Genomic DNA, 18,814 nt, shown 5'->3' on the forward strand with positions numbered 1-18,814 from the left:
CGAATAGGCTCCGAAACTACTGGACCGATTTGAAAAATTCTTTTTCCATTAGAAGCCGACATTGTCCCTGATGAACATAGGCTACTTTTTTTAATTTTTTTTTTTATTATTTTTTTTTGGTTTCATGTGTGTTTTAATGTTTCCGAAGCGAAGCGAGGGCGGGTCGCTAGTTTGAATATAATCGTCTCCTTCAAAGAATACGGTTCAAAACCTGCACTAAATAAAGGTTAATACTTAACCTGTTATTTATCTAAGATGTCGTTCAGAAGAGTTTTGTGACTGCCAATGGAATACAAAGTCAATCATTCGTTTTTCTGATTTACCTATAATTATCCACAAGTCTCATTGCCGGCTTTGATACTAGTCGACTCATATATAACACTAATCATACCAACACTTACTGGTACCTATTTCTACCATAGCGGGTAGTTAACGGTATATGACAAGTATTACTCAAAATAAACGAAAAAAAAAAAAAGTATAATAGTTGTAGATTAATTAGTAAGAAAAATGAATGAAGTCAAATTTGCAAAAGCAAGATGATACTTGCATTTTCAATGCAAAAGTTCGAAATGGGTCATTCAACCCGTTATGGTATATTTAGTGTTAAAAAAAAACCACAAGATTAAACCGTAAAATTTATTTTTTAATTCGCGAAAAATACTATGAAATAAATATTACTAAATCTAAATTGAGCTGAACTGTAGTAACACGAAGGCCAAACTTACAATCACTCGGCCACTGGAAATTTTTTATTTCATTTATTTTTTCCGTTCTTCACTATGTAGTGCGTTCGGCTTTAGGCCAATTGTTTGTTGCGTTAGCAGGTGAACGGTCTCATAACCCATCAGATTAAGATATAGGAGTCCAAAGACATCACCGAAATTAAAATTATAGTATAGGTCTTATTTGTAGAGTAACAGTAGTCATGTTACTGTTTCGCAGTAATACTTTTCGTGGTAACACGACTGTGAACACTGTAACACACGTAAAACTAATAACGTATTCATAACGTCAAAATTTTTAGTTCGTCGTGGCTTATAACACGCCCGGTGCATTCGTATCTAGCGATGCAACGGTGTTCGAATCCCGCAGGCGGGTACCAAATTTTCTAATGAAAAAAGTACCTACCAAATGTTCACGATTGACTTCCACGACGAAGCTTTATATATCAATATTTTTATAAAAATGAATTTCTGTTCGTTAGTCTCGTTAAATTTGGTCTTGAATTATTTGTGGAAGTCCAGAGAAGGTTTAAAAGGTTGATAGATATGAAAATGCTCGGAATTTAATAAAAATAACAATTTTGTTTTTGCTTTGATGACTCCCCCGTCGGACGGATTCCTTTTGTTTGTTTTAAGTTTATTTTATACAAAAGTTTAGATATTTTATTTGTCGATTGAGGCACTACGAAGTCTGCCGGGACAGCTAGTCGTGTAATAAAAATCAAACCCGCAAAATTATGATTTGCGTAATTACTGGTGGTAGGACTTCTTTGAGTCCACACGGGTAGGTACCACCGCCCTGCCTATTTCTGCCGTGAAGCAGTAACGCGTTTCGATCTGAAGGGTGAGGCAACAACAATGGCATTTACGTTGTGCACGTCTCCATAGTCCGGTAACCACTTGACACAAGATGGCCACATCCAGATCGTCCAACCATCAAAGCAATTAAAAAAACTTTGATGGCTTAACATTAAAACGTGTTTAAGTATGTAAATCAGTGTCTGACCGTGGTATAGGGAGTAATCGCCGTAGTCTGGAACCAAATGACCATGTGTGCTTTGATAATATTCTTATCTATAGCATAGAGGTGTCCATGCCATATCTCGGAACGAACTGTACCGGGTCGTGCTTGATCTGGCGCAGTGATGAGGATAGAGTATTTTTAAACGACCATTCTAGACAAACGCCTAATCGCCTTGGAACTTTCTCCAACGCCTCGAACCCAATACTAGCCTTCGTTTCATCCGAACGAAGAGATAAAGTTGCATCTCTTTACGTTTTATTGACGTTTTCCACGCCATTTTAAACATAGACTCGAATATGTCTACAACCAGACACTTATCTCCTCCTCCGTGCCTCGTGTTCCTCAGCGCTGAGGGTCGGGACCTTTACGGAATACATACGTTTTTTTTTTATTACTTAGATGATTGGACGAGCTCACCGCCCACCTGGTGTTAAGTGGTTACTGGAGCCCATAGATATCTACAACGTAAATGCGCCACCCACCTTGAGATATAAGTTCTAAGGTCTCATGTTTTAGTTACAACGGCTACCCTACCCTTCAAACCGAAACGCATTACTGCTTCACGGCAGAAATAGGCAGGGCGGTGGTACCCACCCGCGCGGACTCACAAGAGGTCCTACCACCAGTAATTACGCAAATTATAATTTTGCGGGTTTGATTTTTATTACACGATGTTATTCCTTCACCGTGGAAGTCAATCGTGAACATTTGTTGAGTACGTATTTCATTAGAAAAATTGGTACCCGCCTGAGATTCGAACACCGGTACATCGCTCAGCACGAATGCATCGGACGTCTTATCCATTAGGCCACGACGACTTCATACGTAAAAGTTTTCTTGGGAAAATTGCTAGTGCACTAGTGCACTAGCAATTTTCCATAATCCTAAAGGAAGGCCGCAGCTGAATTTCAGAGGCGATTTAGTTCCTCTGGGCTACTGAAGCCTAGTTCGGGTTAGTTGCTCGGCGTTATATTTTTACGGCCGGGTAGGTGGCATACCGACGCCAACCCTCCTCTTTTCTCATCCGGGCTTTATTTTTTGTTAGAGACGTTTAAACCCATGCAATGAACGGTTGGACAGGATCACAACTGTCTACATGCATCGCTAGATTGCTTAGATGGATGGACGAATTCTCAACCCACTTGGTGTTAAGTGGGCACTGGATCCCATAGACATCTACAATGTAAATACCCAGCTTGAGATATGAGTTCTAAGGTCTCAGTATAGTTAGAACGGCTGCTCCACCCTTCAAACCGACACGCATTACTGCTTCACAGCAGAAATAAGCAGGGTAGTGGTACCTACCCGTGCGGACTCGCAAGACGTCCTACCACCAGTAAATAATTAACAAATTAAAATTGATTCTTCATTAAACATAGGCGAGATATCCAAGAATAACAGTATGGTATTCCCGTTCATCTAATTGCAATTTAACAAACAAACATCCTCATGTAATTATTATTATTTTGTATAAACTTTTATTATATTAAATCAGTAATCGTTCGTCCGTCCGTGACGTTTCGTTATCGCTTGTCGGTCCGTTGGTCAACGCCAGTTAAACTCTAACCGTATTGTTAACAACACGTTATCACAATAGAACATTTAACCACTAACGTGTTACAGTGAAGTGAATGTATTCGATCGTTTTTGGTTCGAACTGTTTCAGTGCAAAAAACACAGTTGTGCTAGACGAAATCGCGATACACGTTTGTGAATAATTGTGTTTCTGTGTCTGTCTGAATGAATTTGATGATAGCATGCGATAGAGAACAAGTCGCGAGCGCAAGGCCACTTTCACGGTTTCAGTCGAGTCGGAAAGTCTGGTCTTCGGCAATTATGTCGAGTCATTTGCGTGATTTTCGGTTATTAGTGAAGCAGATTGGTCCACCGCCGACCGTGCTATGATTTAGGAGTGCCTATGTACTCACAGGTCGTTCGAAATCGGGAGGAAAACCGAGCCATTATGTGCTATTTCCATTTTTTTTAAGGTTTCGATAATTTGACCAATATCAAATCTTCGTTTGATTCAACATCCCGAAGAAATACTTTTGCGCATAGCACATAAGTACCAGCAACTTCTTCCATCTGACTTCATATAGAAAAGGAGCATTCGATTTGCCTTCTGCTGAACTTCTGCGTGGACAGAAGAAGTTCAGTCCTTTCTTTGTGTTTTCACGATGTGTTCCATAGGAATTGTTATCAGAAACTATTTGAGATAATCCCTGTACCTTTTTGTTACCATCGCATCAATCGCCATTGCAACTGCGTTCACAGTGTCTTTAAAAGCATCACTTTGGGATAAACTCCACGCTAGGCCACTGAGATTCACGCCGGATCTTCTCAGTGGGTCGCGTTTCCGATCCGGTGGTAGATTCTGCGAAGCACGGCTCTTGCTAGGGCCAGTGTTAGCAACATTGTCAGGTTTGAGCCCCGTGAGCTCACCTACTAGTTAAGGTTACGCATATATGGTCTCTCTAGATCATCAGCTTAGGTAGAAAAAAAACTCCACTCTATTGAGTTTCCCAAGTATGACAGGTTGTCCTTTGGACGAGATTTGAAGATTCCTCAGCGGTCGGCAGCGGAACCATTCACCATGATGAACCCTGTTCGTGGGTCGATTCTTTCGACAGATGAGGGCCTTCTAAATCAATGCCAGTCCTGATTCTATTGCGCAATTCAGTTACTGCCAAACGAGGACTTTAAATGCGGTCATTGGAATGATAACGAGTACAGGCTGCCTTTGCATTGGGGATGTTTATGTAAGGCTTAAACAAAAGTCGTGGTATATGCGTTCGATATTCTACGCTGGCAAACTGCTGACAATTTTTCTGTTATGTATTCGATTACAATAACAATTGTTGCATTGCCTTGCGAGTTTTCCTTACAACCTAGGGACGTGATGAACCAAAATTGACCGATTAATTCAAAGTTTCAGCCGATGAGTAGTAAGTAGTGTTACGAACAATTGTTTTGGACATTTGACACGTGTGTGTCTCTCGGTAAAGATGCGTATAAAAAAGACGTTTCTGGTTTACGAAAACGAAAACAAATGCCGCAGTGAGAAGGAGCCTTTATTGCAAGATTCGGATAACAGCGAGGATTATTGGCGAGTTTTTCTGTTTGATTCACTGATTGCAAAGATATTTTTTCACGTGCCAAAAGAGTTTATAATGTCCAAGCGCTATTTCACGCTACATCCTCCAGCGAAGCTTCAGAAAAGTCCTTTGCAGGGTCAGCAGCGACTTGGTAACTCTCCTCGCTTTACGATAAGCTAGGGCTGTAAGCTTTGTCGCTTGTGCAACTGGAATGAACTTTCTTCCTCGGTGTTTCCTAAGCGCTATCACATGCCTTTCTTCGAACGGGCTTTGCTGAGAATACTAAGCGATAGACAGAGGCTTGGCTTTTCCCCTTGCATTGCTAAAGTCCATGAGTGACGGTAACCACTCACCGTCAGGTGGGCCAAAGCAAAGAAAAAGAAATGCCTTAAGAAATATTGTAATTAAGCAAATTACTCTCTTAACAAAAAGGTTATCGCAAACTTATCAATCTCTTATTATACACGAAGTCTTTAAGAAGATATTTTAAAATCTTTATGAAGCGAACATTTTTTTTTTTTTCCAATAATATGAAATCAGAAATAATATTTTTTATTACGAAACTTGACTGTTCAATTACGTGTAAATATTAAAATCTGACACCACTCGCGCGCCAGCTCCTGATGACAATGACGTCCAAAAAACCTCTCTTAAAGTGTCAAAAGTAACAATATAAATTCTCAGCTCTATCGGGTAAATGATATACATGAGTGAATTACGCTTTAATAATTAGCTATCTAAATTTAATAGTTGTGTTATCTCGTGAGGTTCTGAAGGAGCCATTACGAAAGATATCAGCCTGCTTGTTGTAGTAACACGTGGAGAATTCGTGTTTTTAGTGTAAAGTAAATCGAAGCCAAACCAAAAAGTACATTATCGCAAAAGGAAAACGATTTTCAATCCTCTGAACATCAGAAATGACTTAGGGCCTTTGGTGGCGACACGTTTCGTCCTTTGTGACCGGAGTGAGATGTCTTGTCGGATCCCCCAGATCCACCCTCAGTGATTTTAGGCTCTTCAAGAACCGGTCGTGCTTCTCTTGCAATCTGGACTGGCACAGGCCACTGAGTTTTTCGCCGGGTCTTCCCAAAGGGCTGCGATTCCGATCCAGTGGTAGATTCAGCGAAGCACTACTCTTGCTAGGGCTGGTGTTAGCAAATTCTCTCAGGTTGAGCCCGTGAGCTCATGTGCCCGTCCGTGCGTAGTTGAAATAGCAAGCTACCAACTTCTTTCTTTTTTTCGTTCTTTATAACTGAATTGCAGCACTAGCTTGCAGAGAAAATACGTTTCATTATATCATGGACCCAACAAATACTCAATCAAATAATATTCATGAATAATAAAAAAATCCTTTTTTAATTTTAAATATTATATTTTTATGTAAGTATATTAAGATATAGCACCGTCCAGTTAACTTATTCCTCTCCCTGCAAGGTTGCCTGGAAGAGATCGCTTTCAGCGATAAGGCCGCCGATTTATATCACCGACTTTTGTTTTATTACTTTACTCTGTACATATTAAGGTGTTAAATAAATAAAGAGTTATATTATTATTATTATTTATATGTAACATAATGTAATTTTAAATTCTCTAAATATTATCCTAATATACTTAACGGATACAAGATGACGCTTTTAGATTACCTAAATAAATATTTCGACACGAAACATTTGATAAGTCATATCGATACAACTTATCACGTACCTAGATCCTGTCAATGAGATGTCAATATGAAATGAGGTCGATGACCTGTTTTCTATTGGCAAGAAAATGATCTCCAAAACTTTGGTATTAAAAACGTCAAGTTCTGAGGGGTAACATTTTTGATGAATAAATAGAATTTCAGAGTTAAAGCAATTCAATTTCTTCTGGTGACCGTCTGTCCAAGCTGGAATAAGATCTTCCACAGAATCTACAAATATAATCGGTTCCCGTTACGTGTGTATGAATTTTCTAACTAAAACCGTGCGAAGCTACAAATAACTAGAGTTATTTTAATAATATGTGCCTGCTAATGTGTTATTACGTATTTGTCGTCTAGTAAGTAAAGTCGGTGAAAGTGGAATTAACGAAGAAATTAATTACGAGAAAAAAGGAAATTGGTTCCGAATTTCTGTGTGGCGAACCATTTGTTATTAAAATACGGAACCAAAGGATCATTGTTGTAGATGAACTGATAACCGAACCGATCAAACCGAAGTGTTTTACAGTAGGACAAGGCAACACGTTCTACCAATCCCTGCGCAATCAAATCACATCCTACCCTATAGATAATCAACAATACCAATTATGTTCCTCTAAGGTTATACGGGATTTATCTAAGCTTTTGTCTCTTTCTACCATCAGGCTCAGCTCTCGTCCCAGTCAGCAGTTCAACGTCATCAGACGGGTCTACCAGCAAGATGCGCTCAACAAGGACGCCGATTACCAAGTTCCTGATAGACCACGTAAGCTACTGAACATATAAAATTAGTTCTAGATATTAGTTTAATTATTATTACCTACTGCGCTCGATTTTTGCGGGTCCCGGATATAATTAAAACTACTATATTATTTCCGGGTGATTATTTCCGAAATATCGAATATTTTGTATAAAAAATAATTATCATGGTAATTCGACATTTTAATATTATGCTACCTACCTAACTAATACCAACTAGAAACATATTTATTTCCTTTAATCAAAAAATGACACGGTACTAGTTAGACCTATGGGAGGTAAGGCCTGAGTAGAATGTTTTGTGTTGTAAAATCTATACTAATATTATAAAGAGGAAAGATTTGTTTGTTTGTTTGTTTCGAATAGGCTCCGAAACTACTGGACTGATTTGAAAAATTCTTTTTCCATTAGAAGCCGACATTGTCCCTGATGAACATAGGCTACTTTTAAAAAAAAAAATTTTTTTTTTTTTTGTTTCATGTGTTTTAATGTTTCCGAAGCGAAGCGAGGCCGGGTCGCTAGTATATTATATAAGACTTATTCTGCAATAAAATTTGTTGTAAAAACGCTTCATTTAAGTATCAAGGAGAGCGGGTGCCTAGTAGGAGTCTATCTCTCTCTCTCACGCCAACTACACTTACGTCATTGATATCCAACTTCTATTGTTACTCGACAATTCTATTTCTACTTATATTGTACCTCGACAATTATTATTACCAAATATAAAATATTTCTTATCTATTCCTTAACGAACTCATGATATTGTTCTTGCTATTCTAATATTAGTATTTTTTTTAATTCAAACAGTACGGTAGGTCAATATAATTTGATTTCGTGTTCCAGTGGGTCACCGCTGCAAAAAACTGGTCAACAGTTGCGGCATCGGTGAATGTCTCCTCAATTCAGTGCCGCTAATCAGATGGCTGCCGAAATACAAAACTAAGGAGTATCTCGTCGGGGATTTGGTTGCTGGAGCTACCACCGCTGTTATGCACATACCTCAAGGTAACGTAGCTTAAACCCACAGACACAGCCCACTGAGTTTCTCGCCGGATTTCCTCAATGGACCGCATTCTTATCCGGTGGTAGATTCTGCGAAGCACCGCCCAGGCTAGTGTTGGCAAATTTTCTTAGGTTGAGCCTATGAATAGACAGGGAAAAAAGCGTAGCTTACTTAGAAAAGTATATTTCCTAGTTGAAACAAAGAACTCTGTTTACCTTCAGTCGACCTTGGCCGCGTGGTAAAAGTAACTTATGATTTAATTACCTCAAACCAAGTAACTTAGGTCACGATTTTTCTGGATTGTGAAATATCACCCTTTGATTCATAGGCTAATCTAGCAGTACTGTAGTGTAGCAGGCTAATGTAGCAATTGTAGCCCATTGTCGTTACAAGATGAATGCTATCCTCCATTTTGAATTAAGAGCTCTGAGTTTCACTAGTATTAGAATAACAGTTATCCTACCTATGAACTGGACCGCTTGCGTCAAACGTAGACCCCTGTCTACTACCCTTAGTGGCGACCCATCCGTGATCACAATATATCCTGACGAAAGACTGTAGAACTTACCTCTGACTCGATAACAGAAACGATTACAGAAGAGAGATCTTTCTCCATGCTTGCTTGGAGAGAGTTCTCTTGAGGAAAGATGTGCTTGTAAAGAGACCGTTTTATAGAGACTATTGCTGATAATTTCGCCACAGAACCTCACCAAAGTCGTGCCCAGGCGATAAGCCCAGGTCTGTTGAAACCGAGACTAAACAAGAGCTTGTAATAGTCCACTCCCGCATTGACACATGACATTTTTCACAGAATTAATTCTACTTTAGTGTGGTTCTGGATTCTGTCGTTGCTAAAACATTTAAATCGTTTCCATATCGTTTCCAGGTATGGCGTACGCTTTGCTATCAGAGGTACCACCGATAGTTGGATTGTATATGGCATTTTTCCCAGTGCTAATCTACGTTATATTCGGTACCTCCCCTCACATTTCCATGGGAACATTCGCGGTCGCTTGCTTGATGGCTGGAAAGGTAATATTAAATTTGAGTTTTACAGGATTTTTTTAAAGTCAGCTTTTTGGATCGGTTATTTGATTGTTGAGGTATTTGACAAGGTTAATAGGGCCTTTGTTAACTGCTAAAATTGAATTGTGGTTATCTTGTGATGGTTTTAAAAAAGGCGAGTGTTGTAAAATCCATATATCACTTGGATCTTCGTAATAATCGTTGTGCTGTTTTAAACATACCTTCCAGTAAAAAAAGCTTGGTAGGCAGCGGCTTGGCTCTGCCCCTAGCATTGCTGACGTCCATGAGCGACAGTGACCACATACCATCAGGTGGGCCGTATGCTCGTCTGCCTATAAAGGCAATAAAAAAAATATAAAAAAACTGACTGACTTGGTGGTGCAATAGTTAGCGCCCTTAACGGTTGCGTCAAGGGGTCGTGGGTTCGATTCCCACATCGGGCAAAGATTGGGTGATGAACATATTTGTTTGCTCTTTGACTGAGTTTTATTATTCGAAGTCGTCGTGGCCTAACGGATAAGACGTCCGGTGCATTCGTGTTGAAGCGATGCACCGGTGTTCGAATCCCGCAGGCGGGTACCAATTTTTCTAATGAAATACGTACTCAACAAATGTTCACGATTGACTTCCACGGTGAAGGAATAACATCGTGTAATAAAAATGAAACCCGCAAAATTATAATTTGCGTAATTACTGGTGGTAGGACCTCTTGTCAGTCCGCACGGGTAGGTACCACCGCCCCGCCTATTTCTGCCGTGAAGCAGTAATGCGTTTCGGTTTGAAGGGTGGGGCAGCCGTTGTGACTATACTGAGACCTTAGAACTATATCTCAAGGTGTGTGGCGCATTTACGTTGTAGATGTCTATGGGCTCCAGTAACCACTTAACATCAGGTGGGCTGTGAGCTCGTCCACACAGCTAAGCAATAAAAATAAAAAAAAGAATATTATCCGTACATATTTAAACGTTTATAAGTCTGTTTGTCAGTCTCTGGTACCCATAATCCTAAATTGGGGCCGGATGACCGTGCGTGATTTGCTCCTAATTATTATTATTTTTAAATGATTACTACACTAGTGGTCCTTCGGTAGTCGAAATTCGACTATAATTAATTGAAATTATAAGTTTGTACACTATTATGATTCTATTGTGAATGACTATTACTTCCATAATCATAGATTTCGCTAAGACTACACTTTAGCAAATATTATTAAAGACAAACAATTATTTAATCTATTCTAAATTTGACCACAGACTATATAAGCAATAAGAAAAGTTTGACAATAAACAAATATTAAGCATGCGTGTGTGTGCGCCAAATACATGGTAGCGTGTGTAATGTTTTTTTTATTGATTTAATGCATTTTTATTCATAATTTAAAAAAATATTTACATTCTGCATTCCTTCTCTATATTCTATATAAGTATGGGAAATTTCATACTGGCAATTTTCGTAAAAAGGGGTACAAAGTTTTGCTTCACGTATTAATTATATAGATTATAAAACAAATGTAAATTCCGTATGTATATCAATGGTTAATTAGTTCGCATTAATATATTCTAAAGTTAAAGTATAATAGTTATTTGTCTCCTAATGATTCTTGTCCACGTAATGGTCGTCTGAAAGACCGACAATTTTACTTTTTTGTATTTAATATTTCGCATTGTTATCGTTATTTTGTGTATAATAAAGCTTACTGTCTCTCTCACTTTCTCACTCTCTTATATCATTCATTCCAGGTTGTGACACAGCACGCTACGGTTCTAGACGTGACCCATGGGAACAGCACGAATGGTAGTACAGGTAAATCTGCTCAATTGCCCTCGCAGGTACCGATGCCATCACTCTAATGGTGTCTTGAAACCGTCGCCCGTGGACATCAATTAAATTACAAAAAGTATCTGCGGGAAATTATTCCTACATATACTCGTGCTACTGCTTATATTACTACTACTTATACTGGTGGTAGGACCTCTTGTGAATCCGCGCGGGTAGGTACCACCACCCCGCCTATTTCTGCCGTGAAGCAGTAATGCGTTTCGGTTTGAAGGGTGGGGAAGACGTTGTAACTACACTTGAGACCTTAGAACTTATATCTCAAGATGGGTGGCGCATTTACGTTGTAGATGTCTATGGGCTCCAGTAACCACTTAACACCAGGTGGGCTGTGAGCTCGTCCACCCATATAAGAATTAAAAAAAGATATCAAATCTGCCGACAAAGACTATGTTATATGTTAAACGCAATGGAACACAATTAAAAATTATCTATCGCGCGGTGCTAACAAACGCCAAGCTAATCGGTTACGGTGTGTCATTAACCCCCGACTGTTGTTCGTCTTATATTGCGGAATCTTTTCGAAAGTTCTGGAAGGATACGATAAACGTGCTATTTAATTTAAATAACTTTATTCTTGGTATAATCCACAGCGCCTGAAACTGGTATAGAATACACACCCATACAAGTTGTAAGCGTCGTTTGCCTCTGCGTTGGCATGTATCAAGTAAGTTGAATATTATTGGTTTCATCTCCTACGAGGGTTTTTTTCTAATTAAGATCGTAACTAGTAGGGGTAACAGACTAATTGGAGCACTTGGAGATAGTGAAATTAAAATACCGCATTCCTATCAGCACTAGTGTAAGACTTAAGACCGAAATAAAAACTCTCCCCTATTCTCTTTCAACTTTTCTCCCACCGAACAAATTTCCAGGAGATATTTGCGTAGTCTCCAAGCGGCTTAACACACACCAGAGCTTAAATTCATCATAATTCTAATGTTCGACAACAAAGCTATGAAGATTGGACCTATGTTCTGCGAAAAATCGCGACTAATATTTTATTCTATATTAAACGGCCGTCTGGTGTAGTGGTAAGTGACATGGTCACTACACCTGGGGGTCGCGGGTTCGAATCTGGTACCTGTAACACAAGTTCTTTACGAACTTATCACGGGATCAGTTAACGTGGCGTGATTGTTAGTAAATATTTATTTATTTATTTATTCTTTGCCCAAAAACGGTCGCACAAGTATGGATTTTAGATTGCAATTACAAAGATTTGCCGTAGCGTGATCTTGATACTAGCTTCGTTACCGGACTAAGTCTGTGAACATTGAGGACTTGAATCGAACAAAAAGCACTAGGGTCACTATGATTTTAAATTGATTGGGTTTCTGTGCAGTTTACGTTCTGTTAACGCAGAATTCGAACGAGAAAAGAGAGATAAGAATGTTAGCACTATAATGCCTCTGACATCGATACGCTACATTGAACAGCAGGATATTGGTTCCCATCCGTGCCTGCTGCCAATTGCTGGTCATTATGATTATAGCTTTATTTCCACTTAACAAAGCCATTATATATCAGACTATAAACTAATTATTTTCAATTTTTTCTTTGTTATGTGGCCCTTTCTTGGGTAAAAGCCTCCTCCATCCTCTTCTACCTTTCCCTGTCCTTATTGCTTGATATGGCCTCTCCAATTTCGCGCCACTAATGTCTCTAATACGTCCTACCATTAACACTATTACTGGTGGTAAAACCTCCTGTGAGTCCCCACGGGTAGGTACCACCACCCCGCCTATTTCTGCCGTGAAGCAGTAATGCGTTTCGGTTTGAAGGGCGGGGTAGCCGTTGTAACTATACTTGAGACCTTAGAAGATATCTCAAGGTGGGTGGCGCATTTAAGTTATAGATGTTTGTGGGCTCCAGTAACCACTTGTGTGGCTGTGAGCTCGTCCACCCATCTAAGCAATAAAAAATAAAAATAAAACTATACCTTTCATTTAGATCGTGATGTGGATGTTTCGTCTCGGTGCAGTATCCACTTTGCTGTCAGATTCCTTGGTGTCAGGATTCACGACGGCCGCCTCATTCCAAGTCGTCGCTTCTCAGCTGAAAGACCTGTTTGGGGTCAAGATAGGGAAGACGTCCGGGAACTATAAAGTCGTCTTTGTGAGTAGACAATTAAAGTACCTACTCTATTACCAGATGAGACCAGAAGACTGATTCAGATTTATTATAAGATCTTTTTTGTGCGTTTTTGTCTGTAAGGCAAACAAAACTTTTATTAGCAGATAAAAAAGATCGAGGTATATAAAACGAGCTATTTTATTAATTATATAATTATATATCAATATTAAAATTATATATTATCGAACGGCCGTCTGGTGTAGTGGTAAATGACATGGTCACTACACAAGGGGGTCGCGGGTTCGAATCCCGCCAAGGGAAGGTATTTGTACGATAAATTATATAAATGTATTTTCCAGGGTTATGGATGTATATTAAATATGTGTATGTGTATAATAAAAATCTTATATTTATTTCCGTTATCTGGTACCTGTAACACAAGTTCTTTACGAACTTATCACGGGACCAGTTGACGTGGCGTGATTGTTAGTAAATATTTATTATTTATTCCAATTATTCCAATTCCATACTCGAAGGAATGTTTCGTATATTTCAAAATTATGTATTAATTTAGCGGAACATATTAAACACGGTTGGGAATTGTATTCGGAAAATTCGATATACATGACTCACTTACTTACTTTACCTAGTATTTCGCGGCAAGGTCGTGTTAATTATGTCTATGACTTGTCAATACCAGAGAAATTGTCACTATTAGAAGACTATAGAATATTTTCATATTTCTTTTTTCATATATTATATCTATCTATTTAGTGTATTTTTTTAAAGATTTATATGCTAATGGATCCTTTTGATTTTAATACGCTTTTATTAGCTTTTCTAGGCTTTTGTAGGCAGCGGCTTGGCTCTGCCCCTGGCATTGCTGAAGTCCATGGGCGACGGTAACCACTCACCATCAGGTGGGCCGTATGCTCGTCTGCCTACAAAGGCAATAAAGAAAAAAGACGTATGTATGTGTTAGTATGGTAGTATGTAACGGAATCTTTGAACATGATTTTGACCCCCTTCAAAACGTCGGATTAACTCGAATTTGGTATACTTCTTAAGGACTGATGACAATTCAATATTTTAAAAAAAATTGAAATTCGCCTAAAAAAATTAAAAATAAATGCATGGTGTCAGTAGTTATAAATATTTTATGAACAGATATTATGAGTAGAAGGGTTATTTTGATAATACCCTGAAAAGCACCCCACGCTTTTTTACAATAAAATCATTTTTTCTTACACTATTTTAAATTTAAATTTATTAAAATTTATTTTCTATTTTTTAGTTGGATTTTTTATAAAAGCGTATTTTGTTAGTTTTTTTTTAATAATTATTTATTAAAGGTGATAAAACTGTTTGGTTCCAGACAATAGTCGAGGTGGTGAAAAATCTTCCGAACCTGAACTGGGCTGCGTTCGTGATATCGCTCATCACGTGCGTCGTCATAGCTTTGAACAATGAACTGCTTAAGGTGAGTCGGTAAGGTATGTCCTTGAGCCCGCGGTCCGCTCCCGACTTTTACTAACCGTCATGTCCTACATACCCCGCGGGACCTCTGGTGCCACGTACCATCCGGCTATGGAATGAGCTCCCCTCCACGGTATTTCCCGAGCGCTATGACATGTCCTTCTTCAAACGAGGCTTGTGGAGAGTATTAAGCAGTAGGCAGCGGCTTCCGCGGAGTCCGCACGGGTAGGTACCACAACCCTGCCTATTTCTGCCATAAAACAGCAATGCGTTTCGGTTTGAAGGGCGGGGCAGGCGTTGTACTGTTAAAAGTGAGACCTAAGAACTCATGTCTCGAGGTAGGTGGCGGCATTTACGTTATAGACGTCTAACACCAGGTAGGCTGTGAGCTCGTCCACTCATCTAAGCAAGAAAAAAACCTGATTATCTAAGCTCAGGGTTGTGTTTCAGCCGTGGGTGAGTAAGCGCAGTAGAGTGCCAGTTCCTGTAGAGCTATTGGCCATCGTCGTCGGCACGTTGGTCTCCAAGTTCGGGGGGCTGAAGGAGCAATTCGGCATCAGTTTGGTCGGACATATACCGACCGGGTGAGTCTTGTTATTATTTATTACTGGTGGTAGGACCTCTTGAGAGTCCGCACGGGTAGGCACCACCGCCCTGCATATTTCTGCCGTGAAGCAGTAATGCGTTTCGATTTGAAGGTTGGGGCAGCCGTTATAACTATACTGAGATCTTAGAACTTATATCTCAAGGTGAGTGGCGCATTTATGTTGTAGATGTCTATGGGCTCCAGTAACCACTTAACACCAGGTGGGCCGTATGCTCGTCTGCCTACAATGCCAATAAAAAAAACCTGGTTTTAAGTGGTTACCGGAGCCCATAGACATCTACAACGTAAATGCCACCACCCACCTTGAAATATGAGTTGTTCGGTCTCAGTCTTAACAGTACAACGGAAGCTATTTTTAAGAATTCTGAAATGAAATTTGTCTTTATTACACGCTTTATATTAGCTTCGCTTGTATGTATGTTTGTATGTTTGTAACTGACTCCTTTAGACCCGATTTTGACCCACTTTAAACGGCCAGATTTCATTCAAACTTTGTAGATTTATCGAGGACCGATGACAATACACTAATTTGATAAGATTATTCCATTATTCAATTTGCAAAATTAGATTTTTAGCAATTTATATAATTGTTATCTATACTTACTCGATAACGCAAGGAATTGATGTTATAGTACTTAATAATTTTTAAAATAATAGTTTAAAAAAACATGCATGGTGTTATTAGTTATAAATATTTTTCTGACAGATATGAGTAGAAGAATTATTATTTCAATAATATCTTAAAAAGCACCCCACGGTTTTTTTTTTAAATTAAATTTATCTTACACTATTTTCAATTTAAATTTATTAAAATTTATTTTCTATTTTTAGTTGAATTTTATGTAAAGCGTGTTTTTTATAATAGTTTTTGTTCTTGACAAAATAAAACTGTATCAAACTCTGAAAGGACGCTGTACATTGCTGCGTTTATTGATACGTTTCGTCGCAAACAGCCTTCCGGTGCCGCAAGTACCCGCCGTCGAGCTGATCCCGCAAGTGGCCGTGGACGCCTTCACCATAACGATGGTGACCTATACCATATCGATGTCCATGGCCTTAATATTCGCGGCCAAGGAGAAATACGAGATCGACGCCAATCAAGAATTATTAGCGCTTGTGAGTATTCGGTCCACTGCTCGTATAGATAGGGACGTTGAAGTAGGAAGAAACCGCTTTCTTGATAGAAAATGTAGTTCATAGGAAGAATCTTTTTGCCTAATGTGGGTAGGAAATTCATTGTTCAACTAAGCCCGCAATGTATGAGACAGTTTTTTATTATTATTTCGTAGTTCAGTGGACGAGCTCACAGCCCACCTGATGTTTATTTATTTATTTATTATTATGTTAAGTGGTTACTGGAGCCCATAGACATCTACAACGTAAATGCGCCACCCACCTTGAGATATAAGTTCTAAGATCTCAGTATAGTTACAACGGCTGCCCCGCCCTTCAAACCGAAACGCATTACTGCTTCACGGCAGAAATAGGCAGGGTGGTGGTACCTACCCGCGCGGACTCACAAGAGGTCTTACCACCAGTAAGTTGTGTTCTCAGCGGTGAAATTTCATTCCGAAGCCATTTTGACGATTCAAAACAATTCTTTTTAGTTTTTAACTAACTCGGTGTTGCCGAAGTTAGCGGCCTGGCCGTCGTTCGATTATCACGTCGGACAAACATTCGTGTGACGAACAAATTTGTTTACTCTTCGTCGGGATTTTTTTATTATCTATTTATTATGTATTATATTTAAACGTATACATATATATAATATGTTTGTCAGTCTCTGGTACAAATAACACATGGAATCCTATAATAATTTGGGGGAAAACCGTGCGTGATTTGTTGCCAGTTATTTATTTATTCCCATTTTTTTAGGGAGCCAGTAATGTGTTCGCTTCGTTCTTCTGCTGCATACCTTTCTGTGCCAGTCTTTCGCGCTCGTACATACAGTACCAGGTATGTAAATATGTTATTATAGTAGAATTATTTTGTCCGTTCAAGGTGGGGTCATAAAAAATCGGAGCGGTGAAGCGAGTATTTCGCTCTCTCTTCCACTCACGAGCCTTATGGACGGGCATAGTGATGCGCACTATTGTTGTCGATAAGCGTTATCGATAGTGTATTTAGTTTTGTCATTTTGTGGGTTAGTGATAAAAATGAAAGAAAAAATCACTAATCGAACACTTACACCACATATCGCCGCAGCAAGTTAACGAGAACGGCAGAAATCAACACTTTGTAACTTTTCGGGATTTATTCTTATTTCAGTGAAAATTTTTAACACATTGTTGATAACAACACGTGCAAATATTATTTTGAATAAATTCTGCCGTTTTGATACAAAACAAAGGAGTAGCCATTGTGACACTAAAGAAATTCAGGGAACGAATGCATAAAAACACGTTTCTCTTCGACATAATGTACTATAATTTGCAGGTAACTACAAATGACTCTTAACATAACAATGTCTTCGATGACTCATTTGTCTTTATCGATAATGGCGTTGCGCCCGCGCAACATGCTCACCGCCCTAGCCGGGCTATGATTTATGACCCAAACTGCACGGTCAAAATAATTGTACTATATAGGTATATATTAATACGTGAAGCAAAAACATTGTATCCCTTTTTACGAAAATTGCGAGGACGGAGGAGTATGAAATTACCCACACTTATAGAGAATATAGAGAAGGAATGCAGACACTGGTCTATTCCTCCCCCAGGCGGGTAGCAAGACGGGAGTGACGTCAGTCGTGAGTGCGTCCCTAATCCTCTGCGTGCTGCTGTGGATCGGACCATTCTTCGAGGACCTCCCTCGGTGCGTGCTGGCCGGCATCATCGTGGTCTCGCTCAAGGGAATGTTCATGCAGATGAAGGAGCTTACGAAGTACGTATCTGATTCAAACGATATATTTTCTTTTTTTGAAAATATTTCTATATATATAATATAGCTGTTCGTTAGTCTCGTTAAAACTCGAGAACGGCTGGACCGATTTGGCTAATTTTGGTCTTGAATTATTTGTGGAAGTCCAGAGAAGGTTTAAAAGGTAGATAAATATGAAAACGCTCGGAATTAAATAAAATTTACAATTTTGTTTTCCCTTTGATGTGTCTCCTTTAAGTTTATTTTATACAAAAGCTTAGGTCTTTTATTTATCGATTGAGGCACTACGAAGTCTGCCGGGTCAGCTAGTACCTTATAAAAACTTAAACTTCAAAAATCAATGCTCTCAATTCACAGCAAAATGATTTTAAATGGCTATTTATTTATATATGTTATTTAACTTATTAAATGTTATTAAGTTATACGCGCGCGCTAAGACACGGACGTACAGGTCGGTACCTAATACCTATAATCAAACTGCGCACCAGTCGCTATTCCGACGCTTCGCACTTTATACGCATTAATATAGAGTCGATTTATCGACGGTTCGCGTTCAAAGGGTTAATGTGTGTTAATCACCTGTGTGTCTGTACGTTTCGTTTGTCAATAAAGATTTTTCAGAT

General features: G+C 39.0%; 1 protein-coding gene across 6 annotated transcripts in view; it reads left to right on the top strand.

Annotated features, from left to right (window-relative positions):
- The window catches only part of Prestin (solute carrier family 26 member prestin), a 63,852-nt gene that overhangs the window by 31,860 nt on the left and 13,178 nt on the right, over window positions 1-18,814 (top strand). For 5 of the 6 annotated variants that reach the window (XM_089733851.1, XM_089733847.1, XM_089733848.1 and 2 more), the window contains 11 exons: window positions 7,191-7,291; window positions 8,128-8,289; window positions 9,174-9,319; window positions 11,053-11,116; window positions 11,743-11,816; window positions 13,103-13,267; window positions 14,601-14,705; window positions 15,152-15,285; window positions 16,262-16,424; window positions 17,184-17,264; window positions 18,031-18,194. In XM_089733851.1, the coding sequence (XP_089589977.1) occupies window positions 7,191-7,291; window positions 8,128-8,289; window positions 9,174-9,319; window positions 11,053-11,116; window positions 11,743-11,816; window positions 13,103-13,267; window positions 14,601-14,705; window positions 15,152-15,285; window positions 16,262-16,424; window positions 17,184-17,264; window positions 18,031-18,194 (1,359 nt within the window). Of the gene's footprint in view, window positions 1-4,555; window positions 4,856-7,190; window positions 7,292-8,127; window positions 8,290-9,173; window positions 9,320-11,052; window positions 11,117-11,742; window positions 11,817-13,102; window positions 13,268-14,600; window positions 14,706-15,151; window positions 15,286-16,261; window positions 16,425-17,183; window positions 17,265-18,030; window positions 18,195-18,814 lie in introns of those variants that run through there. The other variant, XM_089733852.1, reaches the window with a different exon arrangement.

The sequence above is a fragment of the Bombyx mandarina genome, chromosome 16, assembly GCF_030267445.1.
Source record: "Bombyx mandarina strain Sakado chromosome 16, ASM3026744v2".
In the NCBI taxonomy this organism is placed as follows: Eukaryota; Metazoa; Arthropoda; class Insecta; order Lepidoptera; family Bombycidae; genus Bombyx; species Bombyx mandarina.